Here is a 17,682-nt window from a genome sequence, read left to right as displayed (position 1 = left end):
TATTTTTTAAAAAAACTTTTAAAAAATGGAGCTGGGGCATGTGGGTGGCTCAGTGCATTAAGCGTCCATCTTTTATTTCAGCTCAGGTCATGATCTCGGGGTCATGAGATTAAGCCTCATGTCAGGCAGGAGCCTGCGTGGGATTCCCTCTCTCCCTCTGCCCCTCCACCCCCACCCCACTCATGCACGTGCTCTCTCACTCTTAAAAAAATAAGAAATAAAAATGTAAAAAAATAAATTAAAATAAAATTAAAACGGGGGGGGGGTGTGGGAGAGAAAGGGTAAAACTCATCTCTTCCCTGAACAGGCTTCATTCTGGGAGACCCTTCCAAGAGAAGACACCTAAGCAGATTGTTTGGATTAGGCAAGACATCCAATGACCAGAAGGCAATAACTAAAAATGAGAAAGAACAATTTTTTCTTCTCTTCTAAACTGAAAAAAAAAAAAAAAAACTACATGTTTTTGATTGATTATTGTATTTTTTCTGACCTCTCATTCCTACAGACACAGCTCAGGTATCAGCCCCTAGCACTTCTCCGCATCCCCTGTGTACCTGAACAGCCACCTGCTCAATGGCAAAGCCCTTGGGGTCTCTTTTTCCCCCCAAGCTGGCTGTCACTTATCTGTTACTAGTCTCCCCATCCATGTGACGGCAGTCCCACACTTGGTGCAGGCAGGGTCTCATCCTCTGCGGGCCCCTCACTCTCAGACCTGCCTGTCTGAATCAACAGCCTTTAAGTCCATGGCTAAGTGCTTAATAAATTCTTGAACAAACCCATGCAAGCGGGGATGTATATACTCTTACAGTCTTCAGGAAGGGCCAATAGGGATGCTGCAGCCCCAGACAGGGTGAAAAAGGAAAGAAAAGTCAAATGAAAGTCTCTGTGTTCTCAGGGGTGAGACAGGGACCTCGCGGGTATGCGCTGGGGGCATGAAGATGGGGACAGGACACACAGAATACCTGCTTCACAGACCTGTAACACCTGAAAAGGCTTACACAGTCTTTAGTCCAGGGGCCTCATTCTACAGAGAGAGACACCGAAGCTAGAGAGATCAGGTGTCTTGGTCAAGTTTAGCACTCCCCCAAGCTGACCTCTAGGTCTAGGGACCTAGACCCTAGAGCTAAATAACCCACCTCCACCCCTCACTAAACATTTGTCTAAAACTGTAAGTTATTTAGTAACTAATAATAATAGCTACTAACTACTGTCCATGGGTGCTAAGCCCATGCTGAAAATCCCTACATTATCCCAGGTGACTAGTGAGGAGACTGAGGTCAGAGAGAAAAGTAACCTGCACCCGAGCTCACAGAGGCAATTATGTCTCCAAAATCTCCTCCGAGGGGTCATACCCCAAATTTCACTCTAATTATCACACCCCAAAACCCAAACTCTGGCCCAATGCTCATCTTTCTCACCCAACACTTCCACTGTCTCACCCACCTTCTACACACCTTGCATGGATGGATTCATTCATTCCTCATCAAACCCTGTAACACGGTACTACCGGCATCCCATTTTACAGATGATGAAACTGAAGCTTCACGAAGAATGGCGACCACGCGGCCTGAAGTTTCTTATAAAACTAAACATACAATTACCATGCAACTGAACAATGGCATTTAGAGAAATGAAAACATGTGTTCACAGAAAAACCAATACACAACTGTTTACAGCAGATTAATAATAGTCAAAAACTGGGAGCAATCCAGATATCCCTTAGTGTGTGAAGCATAGTTAAGTGGTTCACCGTAGTTTAAAAAAACAAAACAAAAAAGAATGGTTAAACTGGTTACATGCCCTCCATGGAACGCTACTCAGCAATTAAAAAACGCACTATGGATACAATACACATAACCACCCGGACAGCTCTGCAGAGAATTATGCTCAGTTTCAAAAGCCAATTCCAAAAGGTCACATACTCCATGATTCCTTCTACAGAACACTTCTGAAATGGAGAACAGATAATTCCCCAGAGACTACACAAAGCAGCGGGGGTGTGGCTCTAAAGCTAATGTGAGAGATCCTTGTAAAGATCTATTCTGTATCTTGCCCATAGAGCTGGATGCTTGAACATACATGTGATAAAACTGTATAGAATTAAATAGGCAAACACAAGTAAAGGAGAAGCAGAAGACTCTATGATCTGTGAAATGGGTCAGTATCAATATACTGCTTGAGAGAATACATCATTGTTTGGCAAAATGTTACCACTGGGAGAAACTGGGTAAAGGGTATCCCAGATCGCCCTGTATTAATTTTTACAACTGCATGTAAATAAACAATTATCGTAATTAAAAATTTCAATTAAAAAATGTCTTGCGGGACATCTGGGTGGCTCAGTCAGTTGAGAATCTGCCTTCCGCTCAGGTCATGATTGCAGACACCCGGGAATGAGTCCCCCATCTGGCTCCCTCCTCAGTCAGGAGCCTGATTTTCCCTCTGCCTCTGCCCTTACCCCCTTCCATGCCCACGAGCCCTCTCTCTCAAATAAATAAATAAAATCTTTAAAAAAAAATTTTTTTAAGTCTTTCAAGTCTTAAAGCTGAGGTAGATGTTCTATATTTCTTTCATCTAAGATCTGCCATTTCCAGCATCTGCAAAGCCAGTCTCCTTTCCACCGTACCACACAACTACTTCAAAAAACGGTGCACATTTTAACTCTGAGCAAAGGAAAACTAAAAAGCGCTATTTCACAGAAGTCTGCATTGCTAGCCTCTTTTGAGTTCCCTCAGAAAAGTATCCCAGTTGGTGAAAAGAACCCCTTGCTTTCTTTCATTAAACTGACTTCTGGCCAGAAGACTGAAAATGTGATCCTACCCAATGTGATCTCCGACCAAATAGTCTCCTTATCTCCACTTGCTATCTCCACCCCACCTCACTCCCAGCAACAGTACAAATATTTCAATTCTAAATCTTCCTTGAAAGAAGCAGCACCAATGACTTATCACTGGTCCTTTACACCAGCTCCCCAACAGCCAGCTGCTAGAGGAAGGTAGGGCAGCACAGGAAACAGGACAGAGGGTTGGGGGCGGAGACAGACCCCAGGTCAAGGTGTGACCTTGGCCAGGTTCCTTAAACTTGAGTCTTGCTTTTCCCATCTACAGGATGCGGATGTGGCACAAATATTCCCTGGTAGGTATTAAAATTCAAGCAGACAGTCGGTGTGCCTGGCCCTATGATTTATCGAGGCCTCTTTCTGCCTCTGCCCATCTCCCTTACTAACCACAGAACCAAGATGATTTTATGTTCCCCTGGCAACGAAGGAGTCACTCCCTGGAACTCCCTCCTCAATTAAGTTAGTAGACAACTCAGAACACTGTCAACTTGGGACCTCTCCTATTTCAAACACAGCAGAAAACTAAACAAAACGAAACCACACACAAGAAACAGAACCAAAAAAAAAAAAAAAAAAAGGAAAATCAACTCCAGCCACTGCCACCTGCCTGGCAGCTCAGCTCCGGAGGAACTCGCCGCCTGCCGGACTCCGGCTGTTTCTATTACTACTGCCGGTTACTAACAATACCTAACGGTGTGCGTGGGGGCCGCTGTCTCCCAAGCGATGGAGACCAAAGCGCTTCTGATGCGAATTTCTGGTTAAAAATCGCAACAATTTATAAAACTGCTTTCCCGACAGGAGAAAGCAAATTTATAAAGTTTCTGGAGGCGCATTTTTCCGCGTTTCCCGGAATCGCACTGCAGAGATGTCGCCGCAGCTGGAACTGAGGGCGACCGAGGGTCACGATTAGAGTGCCCTAGAGGTCAGCAGCGCGGCCGGCGCGGGTCGGAGGCCGCCCGCTTCCCCGCCGACCGCCCGCGACGGGCCCCGCCGCACTCACCGTCCGCGCTCCTCTTCGCCTCCCGGTAGCGCTCCCACAAGTAGCCTTTCATGTCCGGGGCCGTCCCAGGTGCTGTGCACAAGGGCCGTGCGGGGCCCGCGCGCGGCCGCCCCCGGGCCGCACTCCCGCAGCCGCCCCACAGGGCCGCCGCCACCCTCGCCCCGGCCCCACGGGCCACCGCCACGGCCGCCGCCGTAGCCATGCTTGCCGCCGCCCTGCTGCGAGTGGCACCCGGAGCAGGACGCCAGGGCTCCGCCTGCGCTCAGCCCGCTGGCTGGCAGCTCCCTGCGTCGGAGCACGTGGCGGCGACGCGGCCCGCCCTTTTGGCCGCCTCGGGGGCGGAGCCACCGCGGAGGCGGGGAGGAGGCGGGGCCTGTCCGGTGCGGGCGGGGACAGGGGCGGGGCCCAGTCCTACCTGACAAGCGTCGGGACCGGGCTCTGCCCGGCGAAAGACAGGGGCGGGGGCCGGTCGGGGAAGACCCTGGATCCCCGGGCTTAGATCTTTCCAGTGCCTCCCGTAAGAGACCAACTGGGTCAGGTCCCATATGTGGGCTGATGTGTTTGAAGGTCATCTTCTTCCCCCGCCCCCGCCTGCTGCAGGGATCCCCTCCAGGGATTCCTGGCTGGAGAGGGAGGCCGTCAGGACACCGCCACCCTGCTTCTCCCGCTCCGGCTCGCGCTTACAGGGGCGGTGCACCTGTCTTCCTCCAGATCTGCGAGGCTGCACCTGTCCTGTGCATTGTGGTTCCGCCAAAAGCAAACAGTAACCCCCGCATGCGACATTTCTGTGTGGCTGAAGCCGGCCTGGCTGCTGCAGGCAAGACCGATGCTGCCCACCCAGAGCCCGGCTGAGAATCATCGAACCGAGAGGACTTCCCAAGCTCTTGGTTACTGTGGTTACCGATGAGCAGGGTGTCCGGTGGAGGGCAGGGAAAACTCTCCAGGCTGGCACACGGCCTGGGAGACCACACTGCCTGCCGTGTGTGAAATAGGACACGATTTAAAACAACCCAAGCGTTCACGTATGTTTAAATTGTGGGCTGGAGGGGTGGGAAGATGCTTCCGGGAACAAGGTGGCCTCTGAGTTAGACCGTTACAGAGAACAACTACTGTTCATTAAAGGCTCGCTGTATGCATTATCTAATGCAATCCTCTTGGCAATCCTGAAAAGCAGACGCTGGGATTTCTGCCATTGTATAACTAATGAAACTGAGGCTAAGAGAAGTGAACTAATTATCCTGAAGTCATACAGCTGAGTCCACTCTCCCGTTTGGCTTCCTAACATAGTATGTAGGATTTAGTTGGGTGATGAGGTAACCAATAAGGAATCCTTAACAGTTAATGGGTAAAAAATCACTGGTGAGAGGCAATTGTTACGTTTAAAACAGATATCAAACCCATGGACTCTGGGACACTAAACTTATTTTGCGGTTTTGGTTTATTCCAATTTATCTTTTCTTACTCGTGTTTCATTAAAAAAAAGTGTTGGTGCTTGCAATTATAAATTTTTACATGGAAAATCAATTCATAAATCCAAAATAAACTATAGCAACATAATTGTAACATAATTAGAACTTTAATAGCACTGCTTTAGCATATTTTTAGACACAGAACCCTGTAAGAGCAACATTCTTCTACCTACCATACAAATGTGAATCACATCAAAATTGTTCTTTTTAGCTAAGCTCTATTACAACATTTTAAAGAGCTAAAAAAGATCAAAACCCTAGACTTTATCATCACCTCTAAGAGCTATAAGAGAAAATATCTCCTCAAAGAGTTCTAAACAAAGACAGCTAAAAAGAAATTACAGACACAAAAAGCCCATGATAATTTTTATACTTTATTAGTATCATGTGAGGTCTTCAACAATTTGGTTTCAAACTGAGGTCTTCTCTCAAAACAACTCTTCTGGGAAACTGAACTGTAGTCTGGGCTATGAAAAAGCCACTTTTCTGATATGAACTCAGATACAGATTCCCAGGAATTATTTGTATTAAAAGATCCTACTACCAAGGGATGCCTGTAAATTGTGGTGATTTGGCCTTTTTCACCCTTGCCTTTAGCTGACAAGATCCTTTGCCGTGAAAACTTAATGACACCATCCATTTCACCCAAAGATAAGATCTTAGAGGAATAATCTTGCTTTTTCAGTGAAGCTTCTTTCTCTGGGCCATTCCATAGGTCAAGATTATTTTGTGTCTTCTGTGGGATCTTCTCAATAGAAACGGAAATAATGGGTCTCAAGACCTTTTTCCCTTTTCCAGAAGCACATTTTGATTTATCTGAAATTGTATGAGCTGCCAAGTCCATGCTTTTAGCTCTCTGTAGCTTATCTGTGTTCATGCATATTGCAGAGCTCACTGTATTAGAACTTTGAGCACTGTGGTAGTTTAATTTAAGCAAGTGGTCCCATAAGGAGGTGCCATTCCTGGAACCCTCAGAAAACTGCCGGTTCATGCCTTGAGACCAACATCTCCTACTTCTGATCCATTCAATTTCCTTCAGCAGCCTGCAAAAAAATTTTTTTTTAAATTGTCAAGAGGTCACATATCTAAGGTGAATAACCAGAAGTACCTTTCTTATTGAGACACAGAACAGAAACTCACTGCAGGATTCCATGGATTGATGAATGAGAAGATCCCAGGTAGGTCGCCCTTAAATCAAGCGATCTGTACAAATAGCCCACTGCTTCAGTGATGACGTGATGACCAGAGTCACTGACCAATAACTGACCTGCTGGATATTTGAAAATAAAAATATTAGAATTTTTAAAACTCACTCCTACTTTCACATATGTAAAAGAGAAGGGTGGGGAAAAAATTATAAAACATGGCATTGGGTGCTTACTTTGGCAGCATAGATATTAAAACTAGAATGATACGGAGAAGATTTAGCATGACCCCCTACACAAGGATGACACACAAATTCATGGAGCATTCCGGGTTTAAAAAAAAAAAAAAAAAGATGGCATCAGAACATCATCTATTGTAGTATTCCTGCCAAAGAATTTAACCTAAGTCTAGTTATAAGGAAATAGTCAGATACAAATTGAAGGACACTGAGGCAGTGAGGGTAAAGCAGAACCTGACCTCGACTCTTCAAAAATGTCAATGCCATGAGAAAACAAAATAAGCCTACTTAAAGTTCTAGGCTAAAAGAAGACAACCAAATACAATGGAAGATCTAACACAGGACTCTGGATCAGAAAACAAGTGACTATAAAGAACATTTACTAGAACACTCGGGGACATGGAAATCTAAACTGCACATTAGAAAAATAGCCTTTTGCTTTGGTTAAATTTTCTAGCTTTTTGTTTCTTTTTTTAAATTTTTTTAATTTTTATTTTTTATAAACATATAATATATTTTTATCCCCAGGGGTACAGGTCTGTGAATCGCCAGGTTTACACACATAAATTTTCTAGCTTTGAGCATTGTATTGCAGTCACGTGGGGGATTGTCCTCATACTTGGAAAACACAAGCTGAAGTATTTACAGATGTGACATATCAGCAACTAACATTCAAATGGTATATATGTGTGTGTGTGTGTGTGTGTTTATGAAAGAATGCAAGCGTCAAAATGTTAACAACTAGTGAATATAGGTAAAGGTCTGTAGGTGTTCATTATACAGTGCCAGGTGCCACTGTCAATAATTTAATATAATTCTCTAAAATGTGTTAAAAGTAAAAATATACACATATATATTTTACAACCTATTTTACTAGTGGTACTCATTTAATTCATTTTATCCATTTACGTGGCTGCTTTAAGAAGCTGAATTTATACCCCTGGTTATAAACATAATGGAAGGCCAGTGCATATAGGGTCAATCTGGATATGTGGCAAAGAGACTACACCAAGAATATTAGGGTGAGGGGCACCTGGGTGGCTCAGTCAGTTAAGTGTCTCCCTTTGGCTTGGGTCATGATCTCAGGGTCCTGGGATTGAGTCCCACATAAGGCTCCCTGTTCAGCAGGGAGTCTGCTTCTCCCTCTGCCCCTCCACCTGCTTATGTGCTCTCTCTCTCTCTCTATCTCTCTCTCGAATAAATAAAAATAAAATCTTTAAAAAAAGGCATATCATGGTGAAAACCACGGGCAGATGGCCCAGCCAGTGTCCCTGTATTAATAATAATAGTAACAACTGTAAATTACGTGAGTGATTGTCATCTGTCAGGCCTGTGTAATTCCGTAAGGCATAAACTATCATCACTTGTCTTTTTTTTTCTCATTTAGGTTTTTAATAGGATACACATCCACATGGTTCAAAATTAAAATATATAAAGATATAAAGTAAAAAGTCTCTCCCCCGTCTCAGTCCCCAACTATGCAGCTTTCTCCTAAAACACGTGTCCTTCCAGAGAGTTTATGGTGCATATCCTTCGTCTTTTCAAGAGGAGAAAACTGAAAGAAGTAACTTGCTCCAGTTCATGATAGAACAGTCCAGTTCATGGTAGAACAATCCTCATCCCCAAGCCCTTGTCCTCGACTATGGTACTAAACCGCCCCTTCCCTCATACTGAAATGTTCTTCTTCTGAGGACCAGCTGGTGTCTTCTGCTTGCAGAAATGTTCTCTCTCTGTCTCTCTGCTTCATGAGTCATAACCCAGGTCTCAAAATCCGGTAGGGAGTTGTAGCTATTGACTCTGCTTAGCAATCTGTGGCTATTTTGCCTTTTTTTGAATTATTTTCATAACTCCCTATGATGTTCCCAGTTGGCCCAATCTAACACAGCAGAGTGTACTTGTGAATTACCCTGTTCAAGACAGCCACATTGCACTGGCCTTAACTAGCCTCACAAGATAAAGCGGAGAAGGAAGCCAGAATGTCTCATGTGGCAGCTGAACAAGAACCCATTCTCAGAGATCCTCTGGAGGCCAATAACCACGCCACACAGAATGAACATTCTGCCCCAGGCCCTTTAAGAGGTTCTGAGTTGTCACACAGACGACGGTCCTCCACACAAGGTGGAGGACACAAGGTCCTCCACGGTCCTTTCAGGCTTCTGTTCCTCAGACTCCCTGTTGGCCAAACATCTTGGCTCCCCAGGCCCCTTTACCCTCAGGATCCATTCTGGACCTGTATCTATAGCTTTGACCTCAGACATAATCCAGTTCTTTCTTTCTGGAAACAAGCATTGATTGTAGCTGCCAGGAAAGGACATCCTTGCCTTAGGCCCAACCCCAGTCCACCCCATCCTCCCTTGGGGTTAGAGTTCCAGCTCAGCAGCAATACCCAGCCTGGCCCGCCCTCCCAACCCAGCAGAGAAGACACGGCAGGATGGGTTCATTTAAACTGGAGAGAAATCACTGAACCTCTTCTCACTTCAACCCTTCATTCTGGAGGGGAAGGGAATCGAACATTAACTGGGCATTCTGTTGGTTACTCTGTGTACCTCTTCTCATTCAACCCTCAGAATAACCCTATAGGCAGACGTTATTTTCCCCTTTTGGTCGGTAAGACAACTGAGACTCAGGGAGGTTATGTCCAGAAAACAGCAGAACTGGGCTTCAAAGCCAATTTACTGAAATTCAAGCACCATAACTTCTAGAAGTGGGTAAAGAGAATACCATTCTCCCTGTTGCATTGGTTCCCTATTAGATTTTTCCATAAAAATATAGGTAGGACGGAACCATCAGTTACAGTCTCCATTTTGAACTTGTGGAGGGAATGGGAATCAGAGGTGAGAAGAGGGGGGGGGGGGACAGTCCCACCCACTATCTTGAAAATCTGTTCTCAGATTTTAAGTGGTAAGTTTTCCTAGTCCTCCCCTACACACACACACACACTTTTTTACTCTTAATATTTTTTTAAGTGGTGTCTTTACCATTTCCTCTGGAAAAAGAACAAGATATTTTATCTGAAGATAATCCTCAGTCCTTTTAAGAATTCTTCTAAAGTACAACCTTTTCTAGTGTTTATTCTACTGAAATTGAAGCCTGTTCCAAGTGCTTCCTCTACTATGTGCGGTTACCTCATAGCTGGGATTTCGCAATGCCAGGCCGGTGTTTACTTTCTCCCCAGCCCAGATTTGCACTGCAGGTGGTCATCAACGGGTAGCAAGGAAGATCTCAGGTGTTGGTGGAGGTCCTCAGGAAGTCTCCCTGAATGGCTCTGTGGACCCTGCCCAACAGTGAACTCCCCGCCAAGCCCCCACCCCCAACCCCCCACCACCGCCCTGCTGTGTGGGGAGAGAATGGGCTAGGAAGTGGAGCCAATCACCCTCTCTATTTTCCACCCAGAAGATGTGCTGTAAATGTGTAATGAGGAAGGATTATGTAATATCTAGAAGTTCTTTGTTGAAAGTCTTTTTTTGTTTGCTAAGTATGCTATGTCTAAAGTTTCTTTGTGAGAAGTCCTTCAGGTTGAGAATTAAGCTTGTTTGCACATTATTTCAATAAATGTCTACAAACACATTGGGGAGGGAGAAAGCCATCATTGTCTCAAATAAAGTAGAAAGTTGCAGTTGACTATCTCCATGGGCATTCAGTTTCTGCCCAGAAGGAAATAACAAAAGAGGGTAGATATACGTTTGGCGGTGGAGGGGTCCTACGCCCCACCCCTTTTCACTGAGACCACTGACTAGTCTGCTCACAGGGACCCAGATGCAGATGGCAAGCAGCAACCTTTCATGGTCTGCCTCAGTACTGCATGAGTTCACTCCACCAATTCGAAGGCCTGTGCACAACCCACCTTTGGGTAGAGGGAACAAAGTCATTGTTCTCTTCTTCATGGGATTTTGTCTCTACCACTCCACCAAAAGCGAAGGCTCCCTGTGACCTCTGTGTTGCAATGGTCTGCTCTCAACCTGGTGGTCAGTTGCCAGACCTCTCCTTTCTCAGCTTGCATGACGTTACTGATTCTCAGCCTACCTCTAGAGCCCGTCCTCATCTTTGGCACAACTCTTCACTCTGCCCACCCTTTAAATACTAGCATTCTTCCAAGTTCTATCTCCTGCCATCTTCTTGTCTTATATTCTTCTTAGCTCTTTCAACCATTCAACCAGGTTGAGCCATCAAGCATATGCTAGGGACTCCAAAATCTGTTTCTCCAGCTCATTCTTCCAGCTCCTAAGCACCAGACTCAGGTGCCCTACTTCCTACTGAATGTATCCACATAGATGAGATTCAAACTCAACATGCCCTAAATGAGCTCATCATGGCTCCCACCCTAACTCTTGACCTGTGCATCCTATCCTGGAATGGCAACAACCTCATCTACCAAGATGCAATGACCTATGGTATAGTCATAAACTGGGGGATACCTTACTCTTTTCCTCACCTCTCACATCCAATCAAACACAGAGCCCAGTCGGATTTACTTCCTAAATCTCAAATACATTCTTTCTCCTGATTTCTAAAGTCCTTGTCTAACACAAGAGACTGTCCAGTTCCCTCTCACCAGTCCTACCCTCCATTCAGCCATAAGAATATTATATCTAAAATATAAATCTATTCAGGATGCTTTGTCCTGGAAATTCGACAGCAGCTCCCCCGACAAACCCTTTAATATAGTAGACAGGATTCTCCATGCCCAGAAGCTTGCTTTGTTCATGTGGATTCTTCTTGATTGAAATGCTTTCCTTACCTTCTTTACCAGACAAACACCTGTCAGGACTCACAGCCAAGTCACCTTTTCTGGAAAGTCTTACTTGTTCCTTCTTTTATGTGCCTCCCCATACCCTCTACCAACATCTGTCATAACACACATCTCACTGATGTCAGTTATTTTTATGTGCTCATCTTCCCAACAAGGGCACAAACTTTTAGGGCCCACAAACGATACAAAGAGTATGGGATTGAGGGTCAGAGACTGGGTTCCAAGTCCTCAGTCTACTACTTACTAGCTGCAAGGGTTTGGAATACTACTAGGTCTTTCTGATCCTATGATGTTATTATCTAATCAACAGGATTCTCTGATCAGTAGTTCCAGGGTAAGTATATAACCTATCTGCTATTTTCTCAGCTTTAAAATTAGCTGAGTCATCTCTAGAGTCCTTTCCAGGTTAAAAAGTGTTCTAAGAGGGCCACCTGAGTGGCTCAGTTGGTTCGGTGTCTGACTCCTGATTTCAGCTCAGGTCATGATCTCAGGGTCGTGATATTGAGCTCCGTGGCAGGCTACACACTAGTGTGGGGCCTACTTGAGGGTCTCTCTCTCCCTCTGCCCCTCCCCATCCACCCCAGCTTGCATGCTCTCTCTCTAAAAAAAAAAAAAAAAGTGTTCTAAGCTTATGAGGGCTATTAGACATTCTCCTGCAACCAAAAATACTTATAACCCATTAAAAATGGTGAAACCGGGGCACCTGGGTGGCTCAGTGGGTTAATGCCTCTGCCTTTGGCTCAGGTCATGACCTCAGGGTCCTGGGATCAAGCCCCGCATCGGGCTCTCTGCTCAGCAAGGAGCCTACTTTCCCCTCCCTCTCTACCTGCCTCTCTGCCTACTTGTGATCTCTGTGTGTCAAATGAATGAATAAAATCGTTTTGAAAAAAATGATGAAACCAAGGGCACCTGGGTGGATCAGTCAGTTAAACACCTGCCTTCGACTCCGGTCATGATCTCACGGTCCAGGGATCAAGCCCTGGGTCAGGTTCCAGGCTCAGCAGGGAGTCTGCTTCTCTTTCTCCCTCTGATTCTCCCCCTGCTCATATTCTCTCTCTCTAATAAATAAAGTCTTTAAAAATAAATAAATAAATAAATAAATAAGATGAAATCTACAGAAGAAGTATAAAGGAAACCCTGTGAACAGACATGCATGAGTCTGCCGGATTAACCAGGGCCCTCTATTTCCTCTGCACAATAAAACAGGCTGGTGCCCAGGGCACACTCAGAGCCTGCAGCCAGGAGGCTCATCTCTGCTGTGCCCACAGACTTTTCTGTTCCTCACTGCTGGGTTCTAGAGTGACCAAGAGTCAACTGGATTGTTAGTCTCACCTTGGTAACTAGATTAAGTACAGTACAAACTGATGAGATATTTAGTGTGAAATGAAGGAGAGTTGTTTTCTACGAAAAATGGGCTGAATGCTCTGGAATTCTTTCAAATTCCAGCACAAGGCAATAGTGAAAGGTTGAGGGAAGAAAGAGGGAGCAGTCTAGAAGGATCGGGCACAGATTGCATCACTATTGTCTAAAGTCTCACCCTACAGAAGCCAAAACTGGAAATTGTGGGTGATGCATTTTGAGAATGATGACATCTCATTCCAATCAGAGGACCCAATTATTAAAAGAAAGAAAGAAACAAAGGAGGGAAGGAAGGAAGGAAGGAGAGGTCTTGTATCTAAATTTAAAAGTTTGGAGAAATGATTACATTTATACGTGTAAGTTAAAATAAAAGGCAGTCTGTCTATATCACTTGCTTGACCTTTTGGAGTAAGGGACCTACTGCTGTAGAGAAGAAGACCATGGCTGAGCTGAGCATTTAAAAATCATATGAGGAAAGAGGACTGACTCACCCTACTGAAAGTCACCCACTAGAGCTTTTGTTTAATTTCTCCCTTCTAAATTTGACTGAGATGGTTGGCATTTCTTTTTTAAAAGAATCCCAGGGAGAGGGAAGTAACATAAAGTTCATCTAACCATACTTCTTCCAAAATAAACAATTCGGTACAGAACACTCAGCTTGACATAATGGAATATGAAAAGCCACATTCCCACTGAAATCAGTTCTCAAAAGGTGGATTTAAAGCACTTATCAGAAAAAGAGAACAGGAGGATGGCTCTGTGTCAGAAGTAGTGTGGAACACAAATCACAAAAATCCTCTTTTCATCATCAGGATTAGTATTCAAATCTCCAGAATTAACCATTTTAGTAGGTAAAGATTTGTCTTGAAACTGGATTGAAATAAGGAGAGACAAGCTGTGAAGGATATATTCCATGGAAAGACTTCAGTTTTGAATAAGTGCCTCACAAAACCATAATCAGAAGAGGAAACAAAATGTAGAATTTATTGCCCCTCACAAATCTATCACTTAATATGTGTTTACTATAATCTCATGCATAAAAATGCTATAATTAAAATCTGAATTATCCTTGCTGGGAGCCCACTATCTTCCAGTTTGGAAGATTATAGTGCATTTTATATGTTGATCAAATAAAATAATCAAAGATAAAAGACTAAGAAGGTGCCAAGACTTTCAAGCTAGCAATTTATCAGCGTTAATCTATAATCCAAACCAAAATATGAAAAGTCTACTGATGACAATTGTTTCCAATAGGTTAAAATGCAATTTGGGTCATTTCTTTCGAAGTTGTTAGCCTGGAGCCTAGCTCCTGCTTCTTTTGGATGCTCAGCAAATTGTGTAAATACCCAGAAAGAAGCTGTTGATGTACTTCCTCACCTTCCCGCCCTGGCAGAGCCCTGTCCTGCAGCTAGCACTCTTCCTCCTGCTTTGACAAGGCCCCTGATCCTGGGAGTTCATAGTCTGTTTAAGGGGTCAAAATACTCACACTGGAAAGAAACAGAAACTCAGTGACAAAAAAGGATCCTTTGGGGGTGCCTGGGTGACTCGGTCAGTCAAGCGTCAGACTCTTGATTTCAGCTCAGGTCATGATCTCAGGGTCGTGAGACGGAGCCCCACACTGGGCTCCGAGCTGGGCATGGAGTCTGCTTAAGATTCTCTCTCTTTCTCAGGGCACCTGGGTGGCTCAGTGGGTTACGCCTCTGCCTTCGGCTCAGGCCATGATCCCAGGGTCCTGGGATCGAGCCCCATATCAGGCTCTCTGCTCAGTGGGGAGCCTGCTTCCCCCTCTCTCTCTGCCTGCCTCTCTGCCTACTTGTGATCTCTGTCTGTCAAGTAAATGAATAAAATCTTTAAAAAAAAAAAAAAAAAGGATCCTTTGAGCTTCTTCATGTCTCTGGCATGGCACATTGTATTAGAAACCTCTCGTGATGGCTACATTAAAGGAATAACCCCAGGTCCCCCCCAATCCCTCTGCTTGGCAAAAACCTCGCACTGGTTTGCAACTACTCTTATGGTGACACCCCAAATCCTTGACCAGGCCTGGGGGAATGTGTTCAGCCCAGTACCTCTCTGACATTCTCCTCGGGCACCCTCTCCCCAACATTGGTCTCTGCATTCTGGCCACCTTGGCCTTTCTAGCTCCTTCCAGCTTTGCAATTTCTGTTCCCGCTGCCTGGATGACTCTCGCCACCCTACCCCTCTTTACTTAGCAAGATGATTTCTCACCCTTCTGAGTCAGTATCCCCATCACTTTCAGACAAACATCCCCAGGGCATCCCCTCCCTCCAACAGATCCACATCCCGTTAGTGGTTGGATTTTGCCAGGAGAGCATTTTCCACAGTTATAGAAGCTCCTGTGTACCCAGCTGCCTAACTACCATCTCCATAGAACTACGCAGCTACGCGGTTGCATCTCTAGTCATCTGAGAGCTCTCTGCGTCAGTGTGAGCCAGTAATGGCAGCGCTGGTCTTTCTCTGTCCCGCTCACTGCTATATCCCCAGGAACTAAAACACACATTGTCACCTAAGAATCTACAATTGACTAAACTCTACTCAGGCTCTTTTTCTACCAGGTTTCACTTTGGGTTTCCATGTTCATCTCTTCATTGTCCAGTTTTAGCAAGAATCCTGCTAAGTCCGTTTAACATCCTCAACTCTGATCACCCTGGACATCGGGTTCCTCATTCCCCATCACACCCCAGGTAACGCCTACCTTCAGCAAGAACACCGTTAGGTTTATTGACCCAGAATTTCTTACCCCTGATGTTTCCCCTCAGTAACTCTCCCTCTGCTGCTCCCCTTGCTTGTGCCCGTTCTCTCGCTCTCTCTCTCAAATAAAAAAACTGGGGGCTTACCCAGAATAAGGGTTGTTAGCAGAAATAAGTTTTATCTGAGTGACCCATCGGTACAGCAGGGCAAATACCCAATAACCGACCCCTGTTCTTCACTGTCCCCATAAACTGTGTCCCTTTCCACTGAAGCCTCCGTTCTCCTTAGTTCAGGCTGACATATATCCCTCATTCTGCCTGTCTTTAGAATTTCTATGTCTGTGTGGATTCCCCAAATTAACCTGATTTTCTCCTGTTAATCTGTCTCATGTCGATTTGTTTCTTAGTCCAGCTATGAGGACCTCTGAAGGGACAGGAATTCTTCCTCCCCAATAACAGACAGGAAATTCTTTTCACTCTGAACAGGGAGACAGAATGTAGACAGCGTTAATGAGCTCTAACTAACCGTGAATAATTTCCGAAAAAATCTCCGGAAGAGAATAAGCCCACAGGAGCATCATGGACCCCCCCCCCAGGCTTCTTCAGACTTAAATCCCCACTTGCCCACACGCAGGTCTGCCTACAGACCAGTCCACTGCTGTCACCATTGCCTGCTCGCCTGCTTCTTCACCTCCTGTCCTACCCTTTCCCATAGCCCCTCATGACAGCCCCCCGTGGCCCCCTCCGCATCTCTCTTTATTCCTACCTTTGTCCATGCAGGTCTTCTCCCTAGAACCACGCCCTTCTCTGCCAGTTCACACCCTTCACTTCCTTAAGAGTTCCTCGCAAGAGGTTTTCCCTGAAAAACCTCCTGCTACTGATCACTGCCTTCCTTTGCACTTAAGTGTGGACTATCAACTCTGCAGAGGGCCTCAAAGCACTCAACACCCTTATTTTACAGAGAGGGCCAGAGATGGACTTGGGTCCGAGAGGATGTGACTTGCTGGGATCCCATGCCAGATGGCCACGCGAGAACTCAAACCCAGTTCAGTCTCCTCCACTCAGGCCATGTGCTAAACCTTCCACATGTTACATCTTCTATTGTAGGCTTGTTTGCTTCCTAACAAAGTAAGCGGTTAGTGAAAAGCGAAAGTTGTCTTTTGTTTTCATATCCCGGGTACACTTAGGACAGTCCTCCAAGCACAGGGAACCTTATTTCCACCTGTTTGTCTGTGACTACAACCAGAAAAGACCAAGACAGATTGTTCCCAAATTTAGAAGGTATGTGTAGGATGATCTAAATGGAAATACAGGCCATATGGCATTCATAAAATTTATGTTGAAGGACCTAAGGGACAACTTCAAAGTGGTAGGTAGCCCACTGCAGAGCACCCTAGGAAATGGCCCCGCAAGACAAGCGAGAGACAAAAGGAACCAATAGTTTCATACATGGGCCTCCAATCCAAAGTCACAATGGGCAGATCCAAGCAGTGACTTGTGTTAGCAACTTCTTGTACCTGCTCATTGGCGTGCGCAACTTCAAGCGGAGTGCTTCCGGGGGGATGGGGGACAGTAGGGGACTTGTTTTTCTTTAGAGGGCACGTAATTCTCCCAAACCACCCCAGATCTACAAACTAGTTGGGTAAGATAAAACATGCTTACAATTGCATTATGCATTACAATTTATAAAGGATTAAAATACATGTGCACTGAATATATAACTGGCAGTGGTCAGTATACTGTGGCTCTTGTTTTTCTTGATGCAAAATTACATAGCGTCAAAGGAGTGCTCTGATGACCCACGTTTGGTAACACTTTTACTACAGTGGGCCTAAGACTTGGTTTACAAAGGTGCATGATGAGGAGCCGGTGGCTTACTTCTTATTTGATGGAGTCCACACAAACACATTCCATTCAGAAAGACACTCTCCATTGAAGGTAGGCAAAGGAGGTCTGGAAAGGCTACCCCAAAGCATGCCACATTCCCAATGACCTAAGGATTACTTTAAGTGGAAGGCTTTCGAGTTCTTAAAATCCTGCATGTAGGACTCAAGCATTATAAATTCCCTCCCCACAGCAACTCACATCTTCTCTGCTGGGACACAAGAAGCTGGCACCACACCTAGACAGACATTGTTACAAATGACACCTCATTTATTCTCCTAAGGTTCAT

General features: G+C 45.1%; 1 protein-coding gene and 1 non-coding gene across 2 annotated transcripts in view; one reads left to right on the top strand and one right to left on the bottom strand.

Annotated features, from left to right (window-relative positions):
• NT5DC3 (5'-nucleotidase domain containing 3) overlaps window positions 1-4,058 on the bottom strand; it is a 59,230-nt gene extending 55,172 nt beyond the window's left edge. The window contains exon 1 of the mRNA XM_044227008.1: window positions 3,840-4,058. Coding sequence (XP_044082943.1) covers window positions 3,840-4,041 — 202 coding nt within the window. The 5' untranslated portion in view covers window positions 4,042-4,058. The remainder of the gene's footprint in view (window positions 1-3,839) is intronic.
• Window positions 4,059-6,681: 2,623 nt separating this feature from the next.
• Window positions 6,682-6,790, top strand: LOC122892815. Its single transcript, XR_006381496.1, has one exon. It is a non-coding gene; the product is annotated as a U6 spliceosomal RNA (small nuclear RNA).
• The last annotated feature ends 10,892 nt before the right edge of the window (window positions 6,791-17,682 follow it).

This window comes from Neovison vison, chromosome 12 (genome assembly GCF_020171115.1).
Source record: "Neovison vison isolate M4711 chromosome 12, ASM_NN_V1, whole genome shotgun sequence".
Taxonomy (NCBI): Eukaryota; Metazoa; Chordata; class Mammalia; order Carnivora; family Mustelidae; genus Neogale; species Neogale vison.
This window is presented reverse-complemented; position numbering and strand designations above follow the sequence as displayed.